The 16,853-nt window shown below is 35.7% G+C and overlaps 2 protein-coding genes across 4 annotated transcripts in view; both read right to left on the bottom strand.

Moving 5' to 3' along the window:
* The window catches only part of LOC109033346 (GPN-loop GTPase 2), a 50,137-nt gene extending 43,595 nt beyond the window's left edge, over positions 1 to 6,542 (bottom strand). The window contains exons 1-7 of the mRNA XM_019045925.2: positions 6,339 to 6,542; positions 5,276 to 5,386; positions 4,108 to 4,286; positions 2,949 to 3,078; positions 2,172 to 2,377; positions 1,222 to 1,336; positions 215 to 410 (exon numbers count right to left, since the gene is read on the bottom strand). Coding sequence (XP_018901470.1) covers positions 215 to 410; positions 1,222 to 1,336; positions 2,172 to 2,377; positions 2,949 to 3,069 — 638 coding nt within the window. The 5' untranslated portion in view covers positions 3,070 to 3,078; positions 4,108 to 4,286; positions 5,276 to 5,386; positions 6,339 to 6,542. The remainder of the gene's footprint in view (positions 1 to 214; positions 411 to 1,221; positions 1,337 to 2,171; positions 2,378 to 2,948; positions 3,079 to 4,107; positions 4,287 to 5,275; positions 5,387 to 6,338) is intronic.
* A 1,183-nt stretch (positions 6,543 to 7,725) lies between these two features.
* Positions 7,726 to 16,635, bottom strand: LOC109033340 (uncharacterized). Of its 3 annotated transcripts, none has more exons than XM_019045919.2 (7): positions 16,337 to 16,635; positions 14,803 to 14,952; positions 13,236 to 13,574; positions 11,257 to 12,178; positions 10,237 to 10,474; positions 8,913 to 9,140; positions 7,726 to 7,928 (listed from the first exon to the last, which is right to left on the bottom strand). In XM_019045919.2, the coding sequence occupies exons 1-7, from the start codon at positions 16,381 to 16,383 to the stop codon at positions 7,876 to 7,878; spliced, it is 1,977 nt and encodes a 658-aa protein (XP_018901464.2). In that variant the 5' UTR covers positions 16,384 to 16,635; the 3' UTR covers positions 7,726 to 7,875. The 3 variants fall into 3 exon arrangements, with proteins under 3 accessions (XP_018901464.2, XP_072160783.1, XP_018901465.2); XM_072304682.1 differs by lacking the exon at positions 16,337 to 16,635 and adding an exon at positions 15,878 to 16,029; XM_019045920.2 differs by lacking the exons at positions 14,803 to 14,952; positions 16,337 to 16,635 and adding an exon at positions 13,939 to 14,087.
* Positions 16,636 to 16,853: the final 218 nt, after the last annotated feature.

The following is a 16,853-nucleotide window of genomic DNA, read 5'->3' on the forward strand; positions in this document are numbered from 1 at the left end:
TGGTATCATTTCTATAATCAATTACCATTTGATCTGTGTTCAAAAGACTTGTTACTATCAGTTCTGACATCTCGTTCAGGACTTGATTTCCGAATTTGTTGTTGTGTGAATCATTTCCTACTCAACATTTGGAAGAGAAAACATGGTTTTTGATTCAGACATTGTGTAGCGACCCATTGATTTAAGCCAGTAATAGCTCAGTATTTTCACTTACTTTTTGGTGAAGGGATCATCTTGCAGCGCATCTAAAAGGTAGGAAAGATCGAGGACTTCCATGTAATAGTCCACGCCAAAAGCCAGTTTCTTTTCATGCTTAGATATCATATCAATTTTTGACAAAATATTCACATGCGGAAGCTCCATTTGTAGCATGGCTGATAGCGACATGAGGAGTCCCGATATGAATTTGCCTGGAAGCAGTTAAAAGGAGCTTCTTATTCATAATTCCAAACAAAAAAAAATAAAAAATAAAAAAAAATAAAAAAAAATTATGCACCTATGATTGTTTTTACTAAGGTCCTGAGGAAAAATGCTGTGTGTGAGCTTTTAGACTTTGCCAAATATCTTTTTATAAAATAGAAATTTTCATCATCATCGCTTTTCTTGTAAACCGCAGATCCAAGTTAAATAAATTTAATCTCTTCAAACAAGAGCTCAAAGTATAGGAAATCCTGTAATTTCCACAGATTTATAACTCCCATTTTTAGTTTCTGAGATATGAACTACATACACTTCATCATTGGATGACCTTCCTTGTTTTTGTTTGTGACCTTGTGACTTTTTTTTTTGCTTCATTCAATTTTAGTTTTTTTTCTTAACAAGCATGGTGGCACTTTGTTTCCAATATCTTACTTTGTTTGCAATCAGGTTCAGTTAGTGAAGAAATGATTGCATTTGCCTTGCGGCATACATCGACTGTGAAACTGAACAATGCATATCTCAGTTTGCAATGCTGCAGTCTTCCTCTTATACCTACTAGATTTTTTAAATGGAAAAATACTCGGCATTATAATTTGAATACTTCCCAGTTTTTTCTTATCTTCAAAAAGAATAATTAATGAAAATTTGAAACAATTGTGTTAATTTGTCCTCCTTCAAGAAAATAAAATTTAAGCCGAGACTGTGAGACACTGCAAACAAAATACATGTTCCTGCAATTACACTGTCAAAATTTATTGTGCTTTCATTTTTTTCTGGTCAATTTGAAGATAAATCATGTACCTGGATCACTGCAGTAATGCGAATCGACTAAATGGACAGCACAGAGCCGGAAATTCTGTTCTGATAATGACTGCATTATTTTCTTCATAGAATCATGATGTGTATAAAGCTCTACCTGAAAAATTGGAGTAGAAAAAGTTGCAAAAAACTAATTTATACAAGAAAAGCTACTAAGCTAACTTAAAGATATAATTTTTAAATGGTAGAAAATAAGTTGACAGCTAGTAAGTATATTGATGGCTGAAGTCGAAAAATGTATACCTCAAATTGCAAAGCTGTAAGTCCTAGTTCATGTTTTACTTTTATAAAGGAAAACTAACCAAACGTTTTTGTTGAAATCTTCTGCGAATTTTTTACACCCATTCTGCACACACAGTTGCAATGAATAAGTTTGATCATTTTTCCTGGAAGAAAATAAAACATATGCAGCGATGTCCCGATTATTTGAAAATTTGGGGCAAGGGCCTTATTAAATTTCGAAAAATTTGGATGATCAAAACCTCGGAAAAAATACAGAAAAAAAAATGCTGTTTAAGGCTTTGTTTGTGACTACAAAGCAAAAGCTTGGCTAATTTTCTATCGTATTTGTAGAGCATTGGCATTTGATGTTAAAATAAACCATAGATTCATTTAATTTTGCCCAAAAAACCAGTTTTCATTGTGTTCTCTGAGACCAAAAACAATTCTGACTATGTTGGATTACCAAAGTGTCGGGTAATTGGTAGTCAGATGATAGGGCCATTTCTGTACTTACAGATTTTCAAACACTACAACTGAGATACATATTCGGCAGTTCTGTGACTACCCAACAGACTAATTTTATCCGTTATTTTTTATTGAACTACCAATTTTGTTTATGAAAAAAAATTTATGTTTACTAAAGTATTTCATCAATCGATGATATTACTTACTTTACAAAGATAAACGTTCAAAGAAAATGCACAACTCACCTGACCAGGACAATCAAAAATGAAATAGTAGCCTTCAAATTTCTTCAAACTATCCAAGAGCCACTTCAAATTTTTTTCTAAATACTCTATACAGTAAACAAGGCCTCCATTCGGCCCGAGATTCAAATACTGCATTGTATCTTCCACGGTTACCAGCTCAGCAATATCTATACTTGCTTTGTAATTCATGTTATCATTGGCTGGATCTAGAGTGATGAGAAATACAAGTCAAATATGCAATCCAAAACAGCATTAATTCTGACAAAACTTTTGTCATTTTTACTTTTTACCTACTTACTACATCTTAAGAGTTTCTACATTTTAAAATTGAGAACTCGGTGTTTGAATAAAAACGAAAAAAAAGGATTCTTGAGATGCTAAAACTCCTATAAGAATGCACAACTAGAGCTTAAAAGAGCTTTTCGGGAGGCAGAGATGTAAGAGAAAACCAAAAAACAAAGAAAATTAAAAGTTAGAGGGTAGGTGGATCGATCCATTTATATATATATATGAAGTCGCTTTACAACGCACTCTGGCGTTCTACGACACCCAAACGCCACATATGCCTGTCTTCCCAGAGGTTCTCGGGCAACTGACACCGCAACATCTCGTCGTCAACGCCCTGCCGCCAACCCTTTACGGGACGTCCCCGTCGCCTCTCCCCAGGTGGTACCCAATCCAAAACTTGGATCGATCCATTTGACTTCCAAAAAAAAAAAAAAAAAAAAAAAACGAAACTAACCAAACTGAAAAAATTCTCTCCAATCCTGTACCTACCTAAGTTGACAACAGCTACTTTCCTCCCGATATCCAGCAACAGCTTAGACATTGCCTCGCAATATGTGGTCTTGCCACTTCCGGGTGGACCCATCACAAGCTGCCCGAATGAGACCTTCATTATTTGGTTCTGAAAGGAGGAAGCACACATGACGTTTGATTTTCAAAAAGTAGGGAGCAATTACAAAGTGACCGAATGAGATTTTCATCGTCTTGGTCCGAAACAAATAAATGAGCTTATGATTTATTTTTGAACTAATCGAGGGCTGTATTTCGATAATATGGCACACATTTAATCCTTCCTTGACACCCATGGTAAAATTCTCCGACTGAAAGATGAACTCTTCAAAAAATTGTAATCTGATCACCTAACATTCCCACCCTGGAAATTTTTTGACAACAATTCAACAATTTCTGTGAATTCAATGGAATATATATATCATGAACAGAGACAAGAGATCCTCCACTAGTATCTTGGCCATGGTGGAAGCTTTTACTTTCAGGACTTCAGCATTCAACTGTTGACTTGCCTGCATGGTTGAATTTCAACGTTTTGGCAGTTTCGTTTTGCAAACAAGCCGAAAATGGCCGAAGTTTGGGAAACTTGTTTGGCTCATGACGTCATCCAAAGCTCATCATCAACCATGTAGGTAAGTCAAAAGCCGAAATTAGGGTGATGACTGTTGCTCCCTTATAATTTTCCATTAGGAATTGATGAATCGCCGAAAGTAAAAGCTTCCACCTGTCGCCAAGAGGCCAGTGGAGGGTCTTTTGTTTCTAATTATGCATTAAATTAAGACCTAATTTCTTTAAGTTTTTACTCTTTTCAATTGCCTTTTTTTCCCTGACTGCAAAATTGTCTACGTCCCAGACCTCCAAACGAAGTTTCCACTTAATATTAAGTTAGAGATTTTTTTTATAAAACAATGTATTTTCTTTGGAAAATACACTAAAAATGGAATGGAAAAAGAATGGAAGAAGGAGGAATAAGTTCAAATAAGACAATTTTTAGCGCAACTCCTGCTCACTACCTGTAATACCTTCCTGAGAAAATTAGGACTAGGATTTATTAAACCACGACTAATGCAGATTAATCATAACAGTAATTTACAGGAGAGGTTTTTAGGCAACAAAATTGATGCAAACATCAAGAACTTACCTTCAGAAGTAAATCACCAACATTTATTGTCCAGCAGAACTTTTTTAATGCTCTTCAGTACTCGTGGACTATCATCTTTGAGACTGATTGAAAAGATAATTGGCTTGGGGACTTCTAACTGCTCCGCAAGAAATCTTGCTGCTACTAGCGAACTTTCTTTTTCAAGGCCTAATAGGTTCCTGGAACATTTTGCGTGAAATAAAATCATGAGTCTGATGAGGACATACCACAAGTCAATAGCTAAAGTCGACAGATACATATATCATGTTGCAATGCTATAAGTCTCTGCTTATGGTTTATTTTCTGTGAGGAAAGCTAACCAACAGTTTTTATTGAAATTTCCTTCACTTGTTCTCGAAAAAGGAATAAAAAAGAAGAAAAAAAAAACACAAAATTGCAAGGTAAAAAATCAGTTTTCCATGAATAAAATAAAACGTATTAGGAGACTTTTACTGCAATTGAAATACGCATCCAGCCATCTAAATGCAATTTTGTAAGCACAAGAGTGTTGAAAGTAAACTTTTCATACTTTAAATTGATTTCGCTCATAGCTTCTTCAGCGTACCTATTACATTTTATACTTAGAATGAGTTAATTTTGCTGGAAAGCTGAGTAGATAGATAGTTCTTTATTCAATAAAACAAGTTTAGGTTTCACATGAGTGTTCAAAGAGTCGACTTTTTTTCTTCTTCTATTTATAGTATAAATAAAAAAAGCGCTGACAATTTCTTGCCATCCAGCATTTTTTTTTCACAGCTGAATTTCTGGGGTGCCTCATGACAAAATGTCTGAGTTGCCTCTTTTTTTAATGTAATGAAGGGGGGAGGGAATGCAGCAATAACTTCATGAAATCTCTGGCGCCCAAAATTCGCCTTAAATTAGCTGCTAGTTGCAGGTCTTAGGAGCAGGTTCTTCTGGCACCCTTGAAATGAAGCATGTCTATCGATTGCTGATTGAAGGTCTGTAAGTAACAACAGCTCCAATGGCGAGAATTTAGGATTTAATGTGTGAACTCTACTGCCAGATTTTTTTGGTGTAAGTAATCGATGAGTGGTGACTATAGCGCTCTCCTCAACCCTTCCCTTTTCCTAGAGCATTACGTTTTTCACGTGCAACCCCTTGTCAGAGAAAATGAAACTAAAAAGTGTTAATATGAAAGGTGAGATACCTGACGTCGTACACTTGTTGCTGTCCTTCTGCTGTTTTAAATGCCTCTGGCTTTACACTGATGATGGATCCAAATTTTTTCACTTGTGTTAGCACAATGAAAATGTTATTTCTGAAAGAATAAATCAATCTCTTACAGTGCTAGGAGCGTGAAGAAACTCAACTATAATGAGGGTCATGGAAAGGATTCGCATCTGATACTGAAAGATTCTAACCTTGCGTTATGTTGCGGACCAATAATGTTAATGCTGCTTATGATTGAAAAGCGAAAAGAAACAGTGAAATAATGGTAAGATCAGTCGGAAGGAAACAGAAATATGCTTAAGTAAGATTCACGGGAGAAAGAATGAAATCAGGGAGACCTAGGGAACCCCAGGAAGCTTGATTCATGAAAGAATCAGGATATTAAGGAGGTATTGTACATACAGAGCACAGGCAATTTAATGTCAGACCAGCGTCTGTTCCTTTCGGCCCATAATTCCTGAATCAATGCAAAGTAAGATGCAACGTCGATAGACCTAGATCGGACCGTTAGCAAAATATTCTTTGGAATTTTCCGATCTGGCGACGGATTCCCGCGATTTGCTGTTTCACTCCGTTTCCCTAATTTGCGTTTATGCTTCCCTGTTGCATAATTCTTTCCTGATTTGCATGAGACCAATGTAATCGAATCAGGGGAACAGCAGAGTGGGACAAGCAAATCATGGAAATTTGTTGACAACGCGGACAGCTCTCACCCCCCGATTTGCAGAGATTATCACGCTCAACTCTCCTACCGGACTGACTTTGGTCTATCGACCTTGTTGAGATGTGCACTTTGCAATTCTGACCATTGTTCTGCTTCATATACCAAGGAGAATATCATAATAAAACAATCATCTCAACATTTAACAACAGACCATGACTGTTATATTAATTCTCATTGTTTGGAATGGAGCTTATTAATTTACAGATGATACCTACACAGAAGCATATTCGTCTACCATCATAAAATTGATAAGAGTCGAGAGACACAAAGAAAATCGACAAAAATTAAGTCAACCAAACTAGCAAAGTAAACTTACGTAAAGTTTCCAATTACAATATCAGTCGGTACACCATCCAATTTGACACCAATAGTTTTAAAACTCATGATGATGAAGCATTCGAAGAAACTATTTACATGTTAAAAAAATGGGTTGTAAAAATCCAGACGAAGGGAATGATAAAGCCAAAAATTACAAACACTGACAAGCTTTAGCGAATAACGCGTGTAATAACTTTGAGGTTATATCCCAAATAATCGATCTATCGAATCGATTCGATCTTTTAAAAAAATCGATAGATTCGATTGAAGTCGATCAAGGAAAAACGATTTTTTACAAAATCAATGGAACATTGATTTTTTAAAAAAGCGATTAAAAATCGGAAAAAATTAAACCCGCGATTTTTCAAATGCGTGTCTGTAATGAAAGCGAGAGAATAACGCCTACCGATTTATTGCCCACCTACAACTGTAACAGCAGACGTCTCTTCATCCCCAACAACTCAACCAGGTATAAAGTTTCTGGAAACATAGCGTTAGGTTTGCTTCTCGCAGACGGAAAAAAATTAAATGTTGATTTAGCATTTACACTGTTGAAAAAATGTCCGACAAGTTTCAAATGCTGATTTTACAATACAAAAATGCTAACATAACATTTTAATTTGTACGTGTTGCAGTGGGCGTAGTTATGTTAGCATTCGTTAAACTGTAAAATCAGCATTTGAAACTTGTCGGACATCTTTTTGACAGCATAAATGCTAAATCAACATTTAATTTCTTTCAATTACTTATTTCTAATTATTTTCTTTCTAATTTTTCAGATACTCTTGTTCGCAATTTCACCTTAAGTTCCTGAAAATTTCAAGGAAAAATATTCTTAACTTTCCTCAAAACTGAACAATTTATCGAAGGAAATTTGGCAACTCTCGAATGCTCATACAGCGTTCTCCCTCAGCACGGCAGAAATCTAAAAAATATTGACTATAATAATCAAAAGAAAAATGAGATAAGGTTCTATAGGAGAACTTGCTATTTTTAGATAAGAAATAATCCTTCTATGGATGCAATTTTTTTTTCCAGACTAATCTTTCCATCAGTGAAGGTACAGATAACTTCCTCTAAGTCAAAATGCATGGGGACCAAATTGTTAGTTCCACTTAGAAGGCTTTTTATTCTTGGGAAAAATTCGACGGGCCCTTAAAAAAGGTTGACTTAAAAATTCCACTTAAATTAAAGAGCGTTTGACTTGGAGGAACTTACCAGTACTAAATATAAATTAAACAATTAAATTGAAATTAAGAACAAAAATTATTGCAAAAGCAATGACAGTTGTTGTTGCTTAAACCGGGTGTGCTGGTTTCTACTAATGCTCGACTTTTTATTGCGATAATTTTTATGTGAATTTTGAAAACAGAGGTACAATTGGACACATAACTAACAAAAAATTTATTTCACTTTATAAAAACATGAATCAATCAAACTATGATATAAAAACAACATTGAGAAATATAGAAATTTAATTAATTTAGTAAAAAAATAAACTTGTCAAAATATTTAAAAGTAGCTAATATCTGTTATCAATTGCCTTCCCATATGTCCTTTCGGATTTTTGCTTCTTGCCGTTTTTTATCTGAAAATAAACAAACAAAGAACATTCAAATTCATTCAATCGTCTAATAAGGATCAATATACATTAAGAAAAATACCATGTACCTATAATGTAAGAAGTAAGGAGGCCTGAGGTTTTGCTGGACGAAGGGGGAAAAAATGTCTTCTTGGACTGGTTTCATGATTCGAAAAACATCTTTTCAAAATTTGCAGCAAGAAACCTTTAATCCTTGGTGGAAATAATCATTACTGAGTCGACTTTGATTTTGACTTTTCATGACATGATTTTGGATTCAGTTGGAAACCTAGAGTAGCTTTATTACTTTTCAAATTTCAGCATCAGCCTGTTTTCGTTTGAGACTACCTATGGATGTATGATATTAAACGCTTAAAATTTTTTTGGCTTGACAAATTTCAGTGAAGTTCAGCCTTAGAAAGTGACGAACCGCTCAAAAGCGTAGAAGAACTAGAAAAGGTATATCTGGATCGCGTTAAACAGAAAGGAACTAAGCCACATCAGCTATTGCCAAATTCAATTGGGCGATTAAAATTTTCATATGAAAACGGTTGTGCAGATTTTCGTGCAAATTTCAGTGAATTTCCTCCAAAATGCCCAAATTCCTTGACATTTTCAAAAGAATCTGCACAAAGATTCTCTTGTAAAAAATTAAATTGCCAGTTAAATTTGGCAATAGCTGATGTGGCTTGGTTCCTTTCTGTTACATGCGGTCCATTTGATAGTATAAAATGCATTGAAGGGGAGTGAAAGAGCAATGCTCTTGACAAGATGCTCTCTATCTGTTTCTTTGAATCAAAGACTGTGTCGATTAATCTTTCTGCTCCCTTCAATTGGCTTCCAGATCAATATCTAGGCTTATTTGTATTAGCCGGAAGATTTCAGATGAACAGAACATAGTTAACACAATCAACTCCAAAAATTGATAAATTTTAGTAGCTGATTGGCTCCTAAAATTATAAATAAGCGATTTATATAGTTGGAAAGTACCTCTAGCCTCCTTCAGAACTTTTCTTTCAGCCTCTCTCTCCAGCTTTGAGGTAGGAAGCCTCAAGCCAAGGGCGCCAGTTACGAGCCTGCGGGCAAGAGCTGGACATGTTTTTGGCCTTGTCATTGGCGGAAGAACAAGTTTGCGTGCCTTGAACCTCGACTCTGGGATCCCTTCACTCAAAGGTCTCGTTCGAACGAATGGTAACTCGGTGCTCAGTAATTCATCAGCTGAAAAAATGGGAGAAAACTTGGTTGAGTGACAACTGGCTCACTACTACTAAAGTATACACTACTTTAAAGTAGAAGGTAAAACATACTCTAATTATCCAGATTCTACATATCTACGACTGAAATTCTTCAGATTTGCCTAAAAATTGACCAGTGGCGTGGCGTGAATTGCGATGTATCGATTTAATCGCCACTCAAACCTATGAAAAATGATCGATTATGAGGGTGTTCGCAGCGAACACCTTAGTAATCGATTCTTTACCATAGCTTCAAATGGCGAGATATCGATAATCGATCCTTCATGCCACGCCACTGAAATTGACACTTGTAGCAGGGTTTACAAGTTAAGTGTACTGATAATTATTTAGTTTCAAACACTATTTTCCCGAAAGAAAAAAATTATTTTCCATCCCCATGAAAAATATACTGCATGAGAAATATGATATGCACAGCAAAGATTTCTCCATGCAAGACGTAAACAGAGAAAAATTCAGGTTTTGGATAAACCAAAAAGTACACTAGGTACAAATATTTACGACACTTGTAACACCCTACACTTATTGATAGATTTGGTCCAAGATTGTTTCAAAAAGAAAACGATGTCTATTTTTAGGATCATAGACGTTTCTATTGGTCAGTCTATATTTAGTCTAGCTGTTCCTAATTGGATCGCGTTTAACAGAAAGGAACCAAGGCCACATCAGGTAACGCCAATTTTAACTGGGCAATTTAATTTTTTACGAGAAAACGTTTGTGCGGATCCCTTAAAAAATGTTAACGAATTTACTTCATACTATGGAGAAAATTCACTAAAATCCGCACAACTGTTTTCATGTAAAAAATTAAAGTAGCCAATTAAATTTGGCAATAGCTGATGTAACTTGGTTCCTTTCTGTTTTACACGGTCAGATTATTCGATGAAAAATAACTGTCATTAAGTCAAAACGTATCAATTTTTAAAAATATTTTTCAGGCGTGTCTCTTGTGTTTTAACAAATTATACTGCAAAAGTTGCTGAATGTTGGAATGAATTGCTGGTAGAACTTAAGTCTTTTATTTGACAGAAAAATAGTGAAAAGGAAAATTGTAGACTAACCCATTAGAGGGCTAGGGAAGACGCCCAGAGCATGTGTGTCATCCACCCAGGCAATTTGAAAATTTTTTCCACAAAGAGGTGAGAAGATATTCATCAGATCGTGGGTCCTGAGTTCTGATGAAAACCCGTAGATTTCTATGATACACTCCCCATCACTTGTTCGCTCCTCGACTGTCTGGAACTCCTTGTAGTCGCATGACGGCCGTGAGATATTCACTTTTCCGACTGCTTCCTCCAACTGAGACAAGAAGAAACAAAGTTAATCAGTAATAAGAAAGAAAAATATAATGTCATGTTTCTTGGCCCTAAGAAAAGGATTGCTGATCCTTGAAACTATAGCGGAAGAAATGGCTTCCTTTTTAAACTAATTGTGAATGCTGGTTTGTTTTGATTACTTTAAAGAGATCCTTAAGATAATGAGGTAAAGGCAAAACTTTTTTGTAGGGTTGTAATTTTATTATCCTGATGTTAAATTTTGTGAAAAAATTAATAAGTTCATATTGATTAGTTCTAAAAATCATATCAAAGGGGGGAAAAAGTTACTCAGAATCCGACAGCTAAAAAGTAATAAACCGAAAGTAACGAAACGAAACAAAACAAACAGGAAATCGAGGTAACAAACTGTGAGCTAAATAATGAAAATAAAGAAAGTAAAAACTAAAAAACTCAAACTCACAAAACTAAATTAAAAATGCCCATTTTAATTAAAAAATTAGGCAATTTTAATTTAGTTTTTGTGAGTTTGAGATTTTTTGTTTCGACTTTCTTTATTTCCAACAGTTGAATTGATGTAGCAAGGCAATGTCTATTGTCCTATTATTGCACACAATCCACCAGTCCCATAGTTGACAAGTTTTTTAGATGAAGACGTTTCCCTTGAAAAAATGATCTTTTCTGCGATGATTATATTTTTTTGTAAGTCCTCACTATTTCATGTATTTTTGAAACTGTCATCCTAAGAGTAAGTCGTTGAGTAAAACTCAAAGGGTTGCAGAATAAAAGTCACAAATCTCTACTCACCTCCTTCAATAAGGAAGAATCCAAAAATTGCCCACTCTCATTAAGCAAGAGTTCCCAGTCATCAGCCACCGCCTCCGGAGATTTCGCCAAAGCTTTCTCTCGAATTATACGCTTCATCGGTGAGTCCTTATCTTCGCTTTCCGCACTGATATCCAAAACACCCATTACTCGGGCACTCGACGAATCTAGACTTTCATTTAAAATTGCTAGACTCCCAGAGTCAGAGGAGAAACTCACTAAACTAGAATTAGGCGTGTCCGTATCTTCAACAATTAATCTACTAATTTCACTACTTTTTACATCAGTGCTTTCACAACTTTCATCCATATTATCTACTTCCCTAGCCTCAGGGGATGAACGCATAGGTTCTAAGCTTGGCGAACTGCTGAAGTCTGATAATTTATCTACATGGTCGTTGCATTGCTGAGTGTCTGAAAGTGATTCATCACTCAGATCGATTATTATTGCAGGACTATTTTCTTCGCAACGTTTTTCAGCTTCGGAATAACTATCCTCAGGACATGTTTGGAACGAGCCATCAAATAGTTCTGAGCTCTCGCTTAATATATGACTAGTTTCGAAAACAGAGCTATCGAGTGAAACGAATGAAGGTTCTACGGACGAAATTTCTGAAGATAGATCTAAAAGGGACGTTTCTGAGTTGAGATTAGTAGTAATCTCTTCCACGGGACTTTCAACCTGGTTTAGAGGTTCTAGGGAGTTTTCAGTGCCTCCTGAGTCAGGATCTGACTTTTTCCGCACTTTGACACAGCTGCGCTTTTCACTGATGAAGACTTTGGTATGAGGTTGTGAATTACTCTTGTCTGTCCGTTCTGTGATGGGCAAACTCTCATCTTTAGTGGACAGTCTTTTCGCTCGAGGAACATATACTTGCTGATCAGGCCGCTTGATGCGTGCAGATCTGGAAAAATATGAACAAAGATAAACATCATTAATTTTGGTTGAAGAACTTACATACAAGTGGGTTTGCATGATCCAATAAAATGGACTACTCTTTGCTCAACAACATACTGTACATTTCATGTTGGAGCAAAAACAGCACCTACTTCGAGAAGCGTTTTATAGTATTGATGAGCTGCTTCGAAAAGATTATGCTTCATGCTAATTTGTTGTATTGTTGTTCTTGTATATGTAATATTTTCATTTGTTATTGACCTGTATAATGGCTGTAATTGCAGCTTTTACGTACGAGAATTTTAAAATAAAATAAAATAAAATACATTTAGCAAGACTTCAGTGGTTTAGAAAAGTCTAAAACCACTAACAAAAATACACTGAAGGGAAAATTCTTACGAAAAAACAACTTTTCAACGAGCGGACATTCATACGAAAAAAGCTAAGCAGAACTTTAATTAATTTTGCATTTTATTCTTTACTTTATACTTTGGAAGACATTTTAAAGTAATTCACCTTTTAGAACTCAATTAATAAGCATCTATGATACATTTCAAAAAGTTTTAAAACCCACTTGAGTAACTTGCACACAAATAAAACATCTCTCACATTGACAATCATTACATTCTCCAAAAAACGAATCTTTCACACATTATCCGGATACTCCAGTTTAAAGTAAATTTGTTTATGCATGTATACATACAGCGGTGCAGAAACTTCCTGATCACACAATTCTGATCATGTGGCTGCTCGTGTGAGAATATGGGAAGACTGTGAAAATTGGACGGCCATCACACAAGATTGTTAAAATAACAGTAAAATTCATACATTTCTCATATGAATGCAATGAAATTTGCATGTTGTTTTCCAAACTACAGCAATTTGTAAATTAGGGACCAAAAAAAGGTTATAGTTTGGAATAAATTATGGGGAAAAAGGAGTCTCTAAAATGGGAGAACCGGTTCAAAAAACAAGAAGGCTAAAAACTTTATGCACCTCTTTGTGAGAATTGTTTACATACTTGTGAAAATTAAAGTTCATGCAGAATAGTCAAATCAACTCACTTTTTTTCTGAGGAACATAATACTGGTGGTGTTGCGGCAAGTTGTTGCGTTTGAGTTTTGTTAGAAGTTACAACATCTCCAGTGCATATTTCTTGCTGCGATGAGGCTCTTTCTTGCTGCTGAGGCTCACAAGCTGCGTCTGCGTCTTGTGGTTCACTTTTTGGGTCAGATCTTGTGTCAAGAAGTCTCCGTACTGCGGGCGGCCTGTAAATCCCGCCGTAGGGAGTTCTTGCTTTGTTCTTGTCATTATTTTTATTCACCATTGGTGCCGTTAGCGGCTTGGTTTTTTGCCGCCAAGGCTGCTGCACAGGTGAGTTCTCTGGAGGTTTAAAATCGGCTCTATAAAATGGCAAAAAAAAAAAATGAGAAAAGAATAAAAGGAGAGCATTGGTGGCCAAAGTGCAAAACCACGTACCTCCATTTGCAACGTTACAGACTTCCAGTTGAACTTGATTTTTTCTATCAAAAACCAGTCAATGGAATTTTTTGGAAAGTTCCTTGATTTTTCTTCTGTGTTGGCAGGATATTTGGTATCAATTTCGTGCTTTAAAGGTAGCTTATTTCTAGTCAAAAAAATAAAGTAGGAACGGAAATTTTGAAACATGACAATGGAGATGCATGGTTTCTGACTTTGGCCATCGATATTCTTTATAATCGGATAGATTAAACTGAACTCAGTCTTAACACATGAAACGTTGCCTACTTTGCTTCCACTATAATTTTTTAACATTCTGGCTTGAAGTTTTGAAAATATATTCTCTACAGGTAAACCAGGGGAAACGTACACACTGCAAAATGTTTCTGTAAGAAAACAGAGCTCTGTAACTCAATAACTGAGTGAATTAGGCAACAGAGAATGCAGTTAGGCCAATTCCCATCAATCTGTCTAGTTAAGAACAAGAATGAAATCAAAACGAAAAATTAGTGGTTGATAAAGTTCCATATCCAGAAAAAAACCACTTATGTCAGAGTTGATACTAAAAGCAATATCAGAGGTTCTTCCATTTTAGTCTTTATCTTAATGATTCTTGCTTTGAGCAACAACTTAATCAAAAGTCTGATCTGATCTGTACTCTATGATAACTTTCCTCGACTACCTACTTCACTCGCTATGCAACTTTAAAAATTTTAAAAAGAAAAAAATTCAAACATAATTAAGTGAAGCAATTGAGAAACGCTATTTCCAAAGTTTGCCATTCATATGGTTCAGTCAATAATTCCCATGATATTTCAGTATTTCATGCTGTGTAATGAATGTTCTGCACAGGGTAGCATTGTTGCCAGATTTGGGCCAAGATGGATGTAAGGCAAAGGCCAGCTTAGGGCTTGCACATTGTTCCACACTCCGGAATATTGAAAAAAAAAAACCCTCCTGTAGACATAGCTTCATTCTCTTTCTTATACTGCCCACTGATCACTGACTGATTGTTAGCTGCAGACTCTTGAACCTTCCTTCTAACATTCTCTCTTTATCGGCAACTCTTATTACTGTTGACATAAACATCCAGTCTACTTTAAATTCTGTAACAATATAAACAGCCAAAATAAATTCAAAGGATATGCTTACCTTAAAAGCGAGCGAAGGAAGACAGCAGTTCTTCGACCAGAGTCTTTGCCTACTGACAAAGTCTGCAAGTTGCGGCGTGAAAAGGACTCCTCGATTAATTTGTGGATGAGAAAACGTCTATATTTACTGACCGGGGGAAATAATAAAATGCTGTGAAAAAAGAAAGAGAAAGCTGATTAGATGTACATCGATAGCATGGCGATAAAAACATTTTGACAAACGTTTACTAAAGTCTCGAAAAGCTTTGGCCATTTTAAAATAATGGCAAAATATGTTTGTGAGTAGTGTAAGTGGGATTACTGAATTGTGAAAAATGGAAAAAGGAGCCAGTAGGTACGGGAGCCACCTCGGATATCCTTCAGAAGAACTGCTACACATCATTATTTTAGGCGCAGAAAATTTTTCAAAGTTTATTCTTTCCTTTCTTGAATACCAAATTAGTAAGCCAAGTTGTGCAATACTAAGGCATATCTTTTAGGAGATTCCTACATACCTACGTCTTCAATGATTTTGTTATAAAATTGATGCGATTTCATGATATAGTGCTTTTTGAGAGTGCCTTGAGATGCCAATTAAGATGAAAAATGCAAGATTTTGACAGAGGATCTAGAAAATGAGAGTTTCAAGTGTAAGGGAGAGTACATTATCTTGGAGGAGACGTATCTCCTCCAAGATCGTAAATTATTCCATGGGACTAAGTATATCTTTATCTTGCTTGATATACTGACGATCTTAATAGAACATAAAGACCATCTCATTTTAATTGACATTCTGCAGAAAAATTAATGAAAGTTAATTTAGGAAAATCTAGGCATGAAGATGTGGGGGGAAAATCAGGCAGCTCTCTGGATTTCCGTCTGAATAAGTAAAATATTTATCAAATATGTAAAACGCAACTTTTGAAAATCAGGTTTGTTGCATCATGAGATAAAAGGGAGACTAGTCATCAATTTAATGAGATGGTAAAAACAAGTTATCAGGAATGATACGATATCTCCATATGGGTATTTGTAAAACCCTTTGGTGCAACAGGCAAGGGACATAATGCAATACAAGTTACCAAATCTCTACTTACAAGTTCAGTGGTAGAAATTAAGTGGATGCAGGATTTAGAGAAGTAAACCTCAAATTCTGAAGCACGAACCCAGAAAAATATTTTCAAGGCTGTTTGACAAGTCAACAAATACTTATTCCAAATATATCACAACCAAAATGGGTCATTTGCTGTAAGGTTATAGTAAGTTCTGACCACTACCAAGAACTCATTTGACCTTACTTCTGGAATTAAAATAGTGGGGGGTATTTGCCCCTGGTTTTGAAGAGAGAGAATGTGAAAAAAAAGATCAGTAACGATGCTGGATATTGCGTTAATCCCTCAACAAGAAAACTGATCGAGTAGTGTTTGCAGTTCAAATTAAATGGGAGATAAGAGTTTTGGACTAAGAATTTCATGGTAAATTGGGGGTTATTGTAGGACCGAACAGGGGTAAAACGTAAGCCAGATTGGTTGAATAAAGGTCACTGGGATACTTACCCTTGGGACTGGCCTGGATTGCACAAAAAATTTTCAATATCGGACATAACATTTTGCAAAAAGTTAAAATCGTCTGAGGACAAGTAGCGAACGTGATCCAGGGTGAAACGAAGAAACGTAAATAAGGAAAGAAATGCCTCGCTGTCGGCGAGCAGTAATTACCGAAAAGTCGAAGACACTAGACAAATTACGCGAATGAAAGTCTGTGCGGTTGAAAGGAATTAAATCTCGGAAAAACCAAATCACAAAAGGGAAAATCCAGCCTCCATTTCAATGTTTACGTTACAAGCTGCGTCGCATGGATCAGAGATGGCGCTCGCAGCAATGAAACGTTGCCAAGCGTCATGGATAAAAATATTGTAATCGGAAAAAGTCACGAATTGTCTCCTTTCAAATGATTGAAATTTTTAAAATATAATTAAGTTTATTTTTACAGCAAGGCGAAGGGATAAAAAAATCATCGTTGAAGGAAACAAAATAAAAAAAAATGATCGTAGATATTGCAATGCTTTGTTAT

The sequence above is a fragment of the Bemisia tabaci genome, chromosome 9 (assembly GCF_918797505.1).
Source record: "Bemisia tabaci chromosome 9, PGI_BMITA_v3".
Taxonomy (NCBI): domain Eukaryota; kingdom Metazoa; phylum Arthropoda; class Insecta; order Hemiptera; family Aleyrodidae; genus Bemisia; species Bemisia tabaci.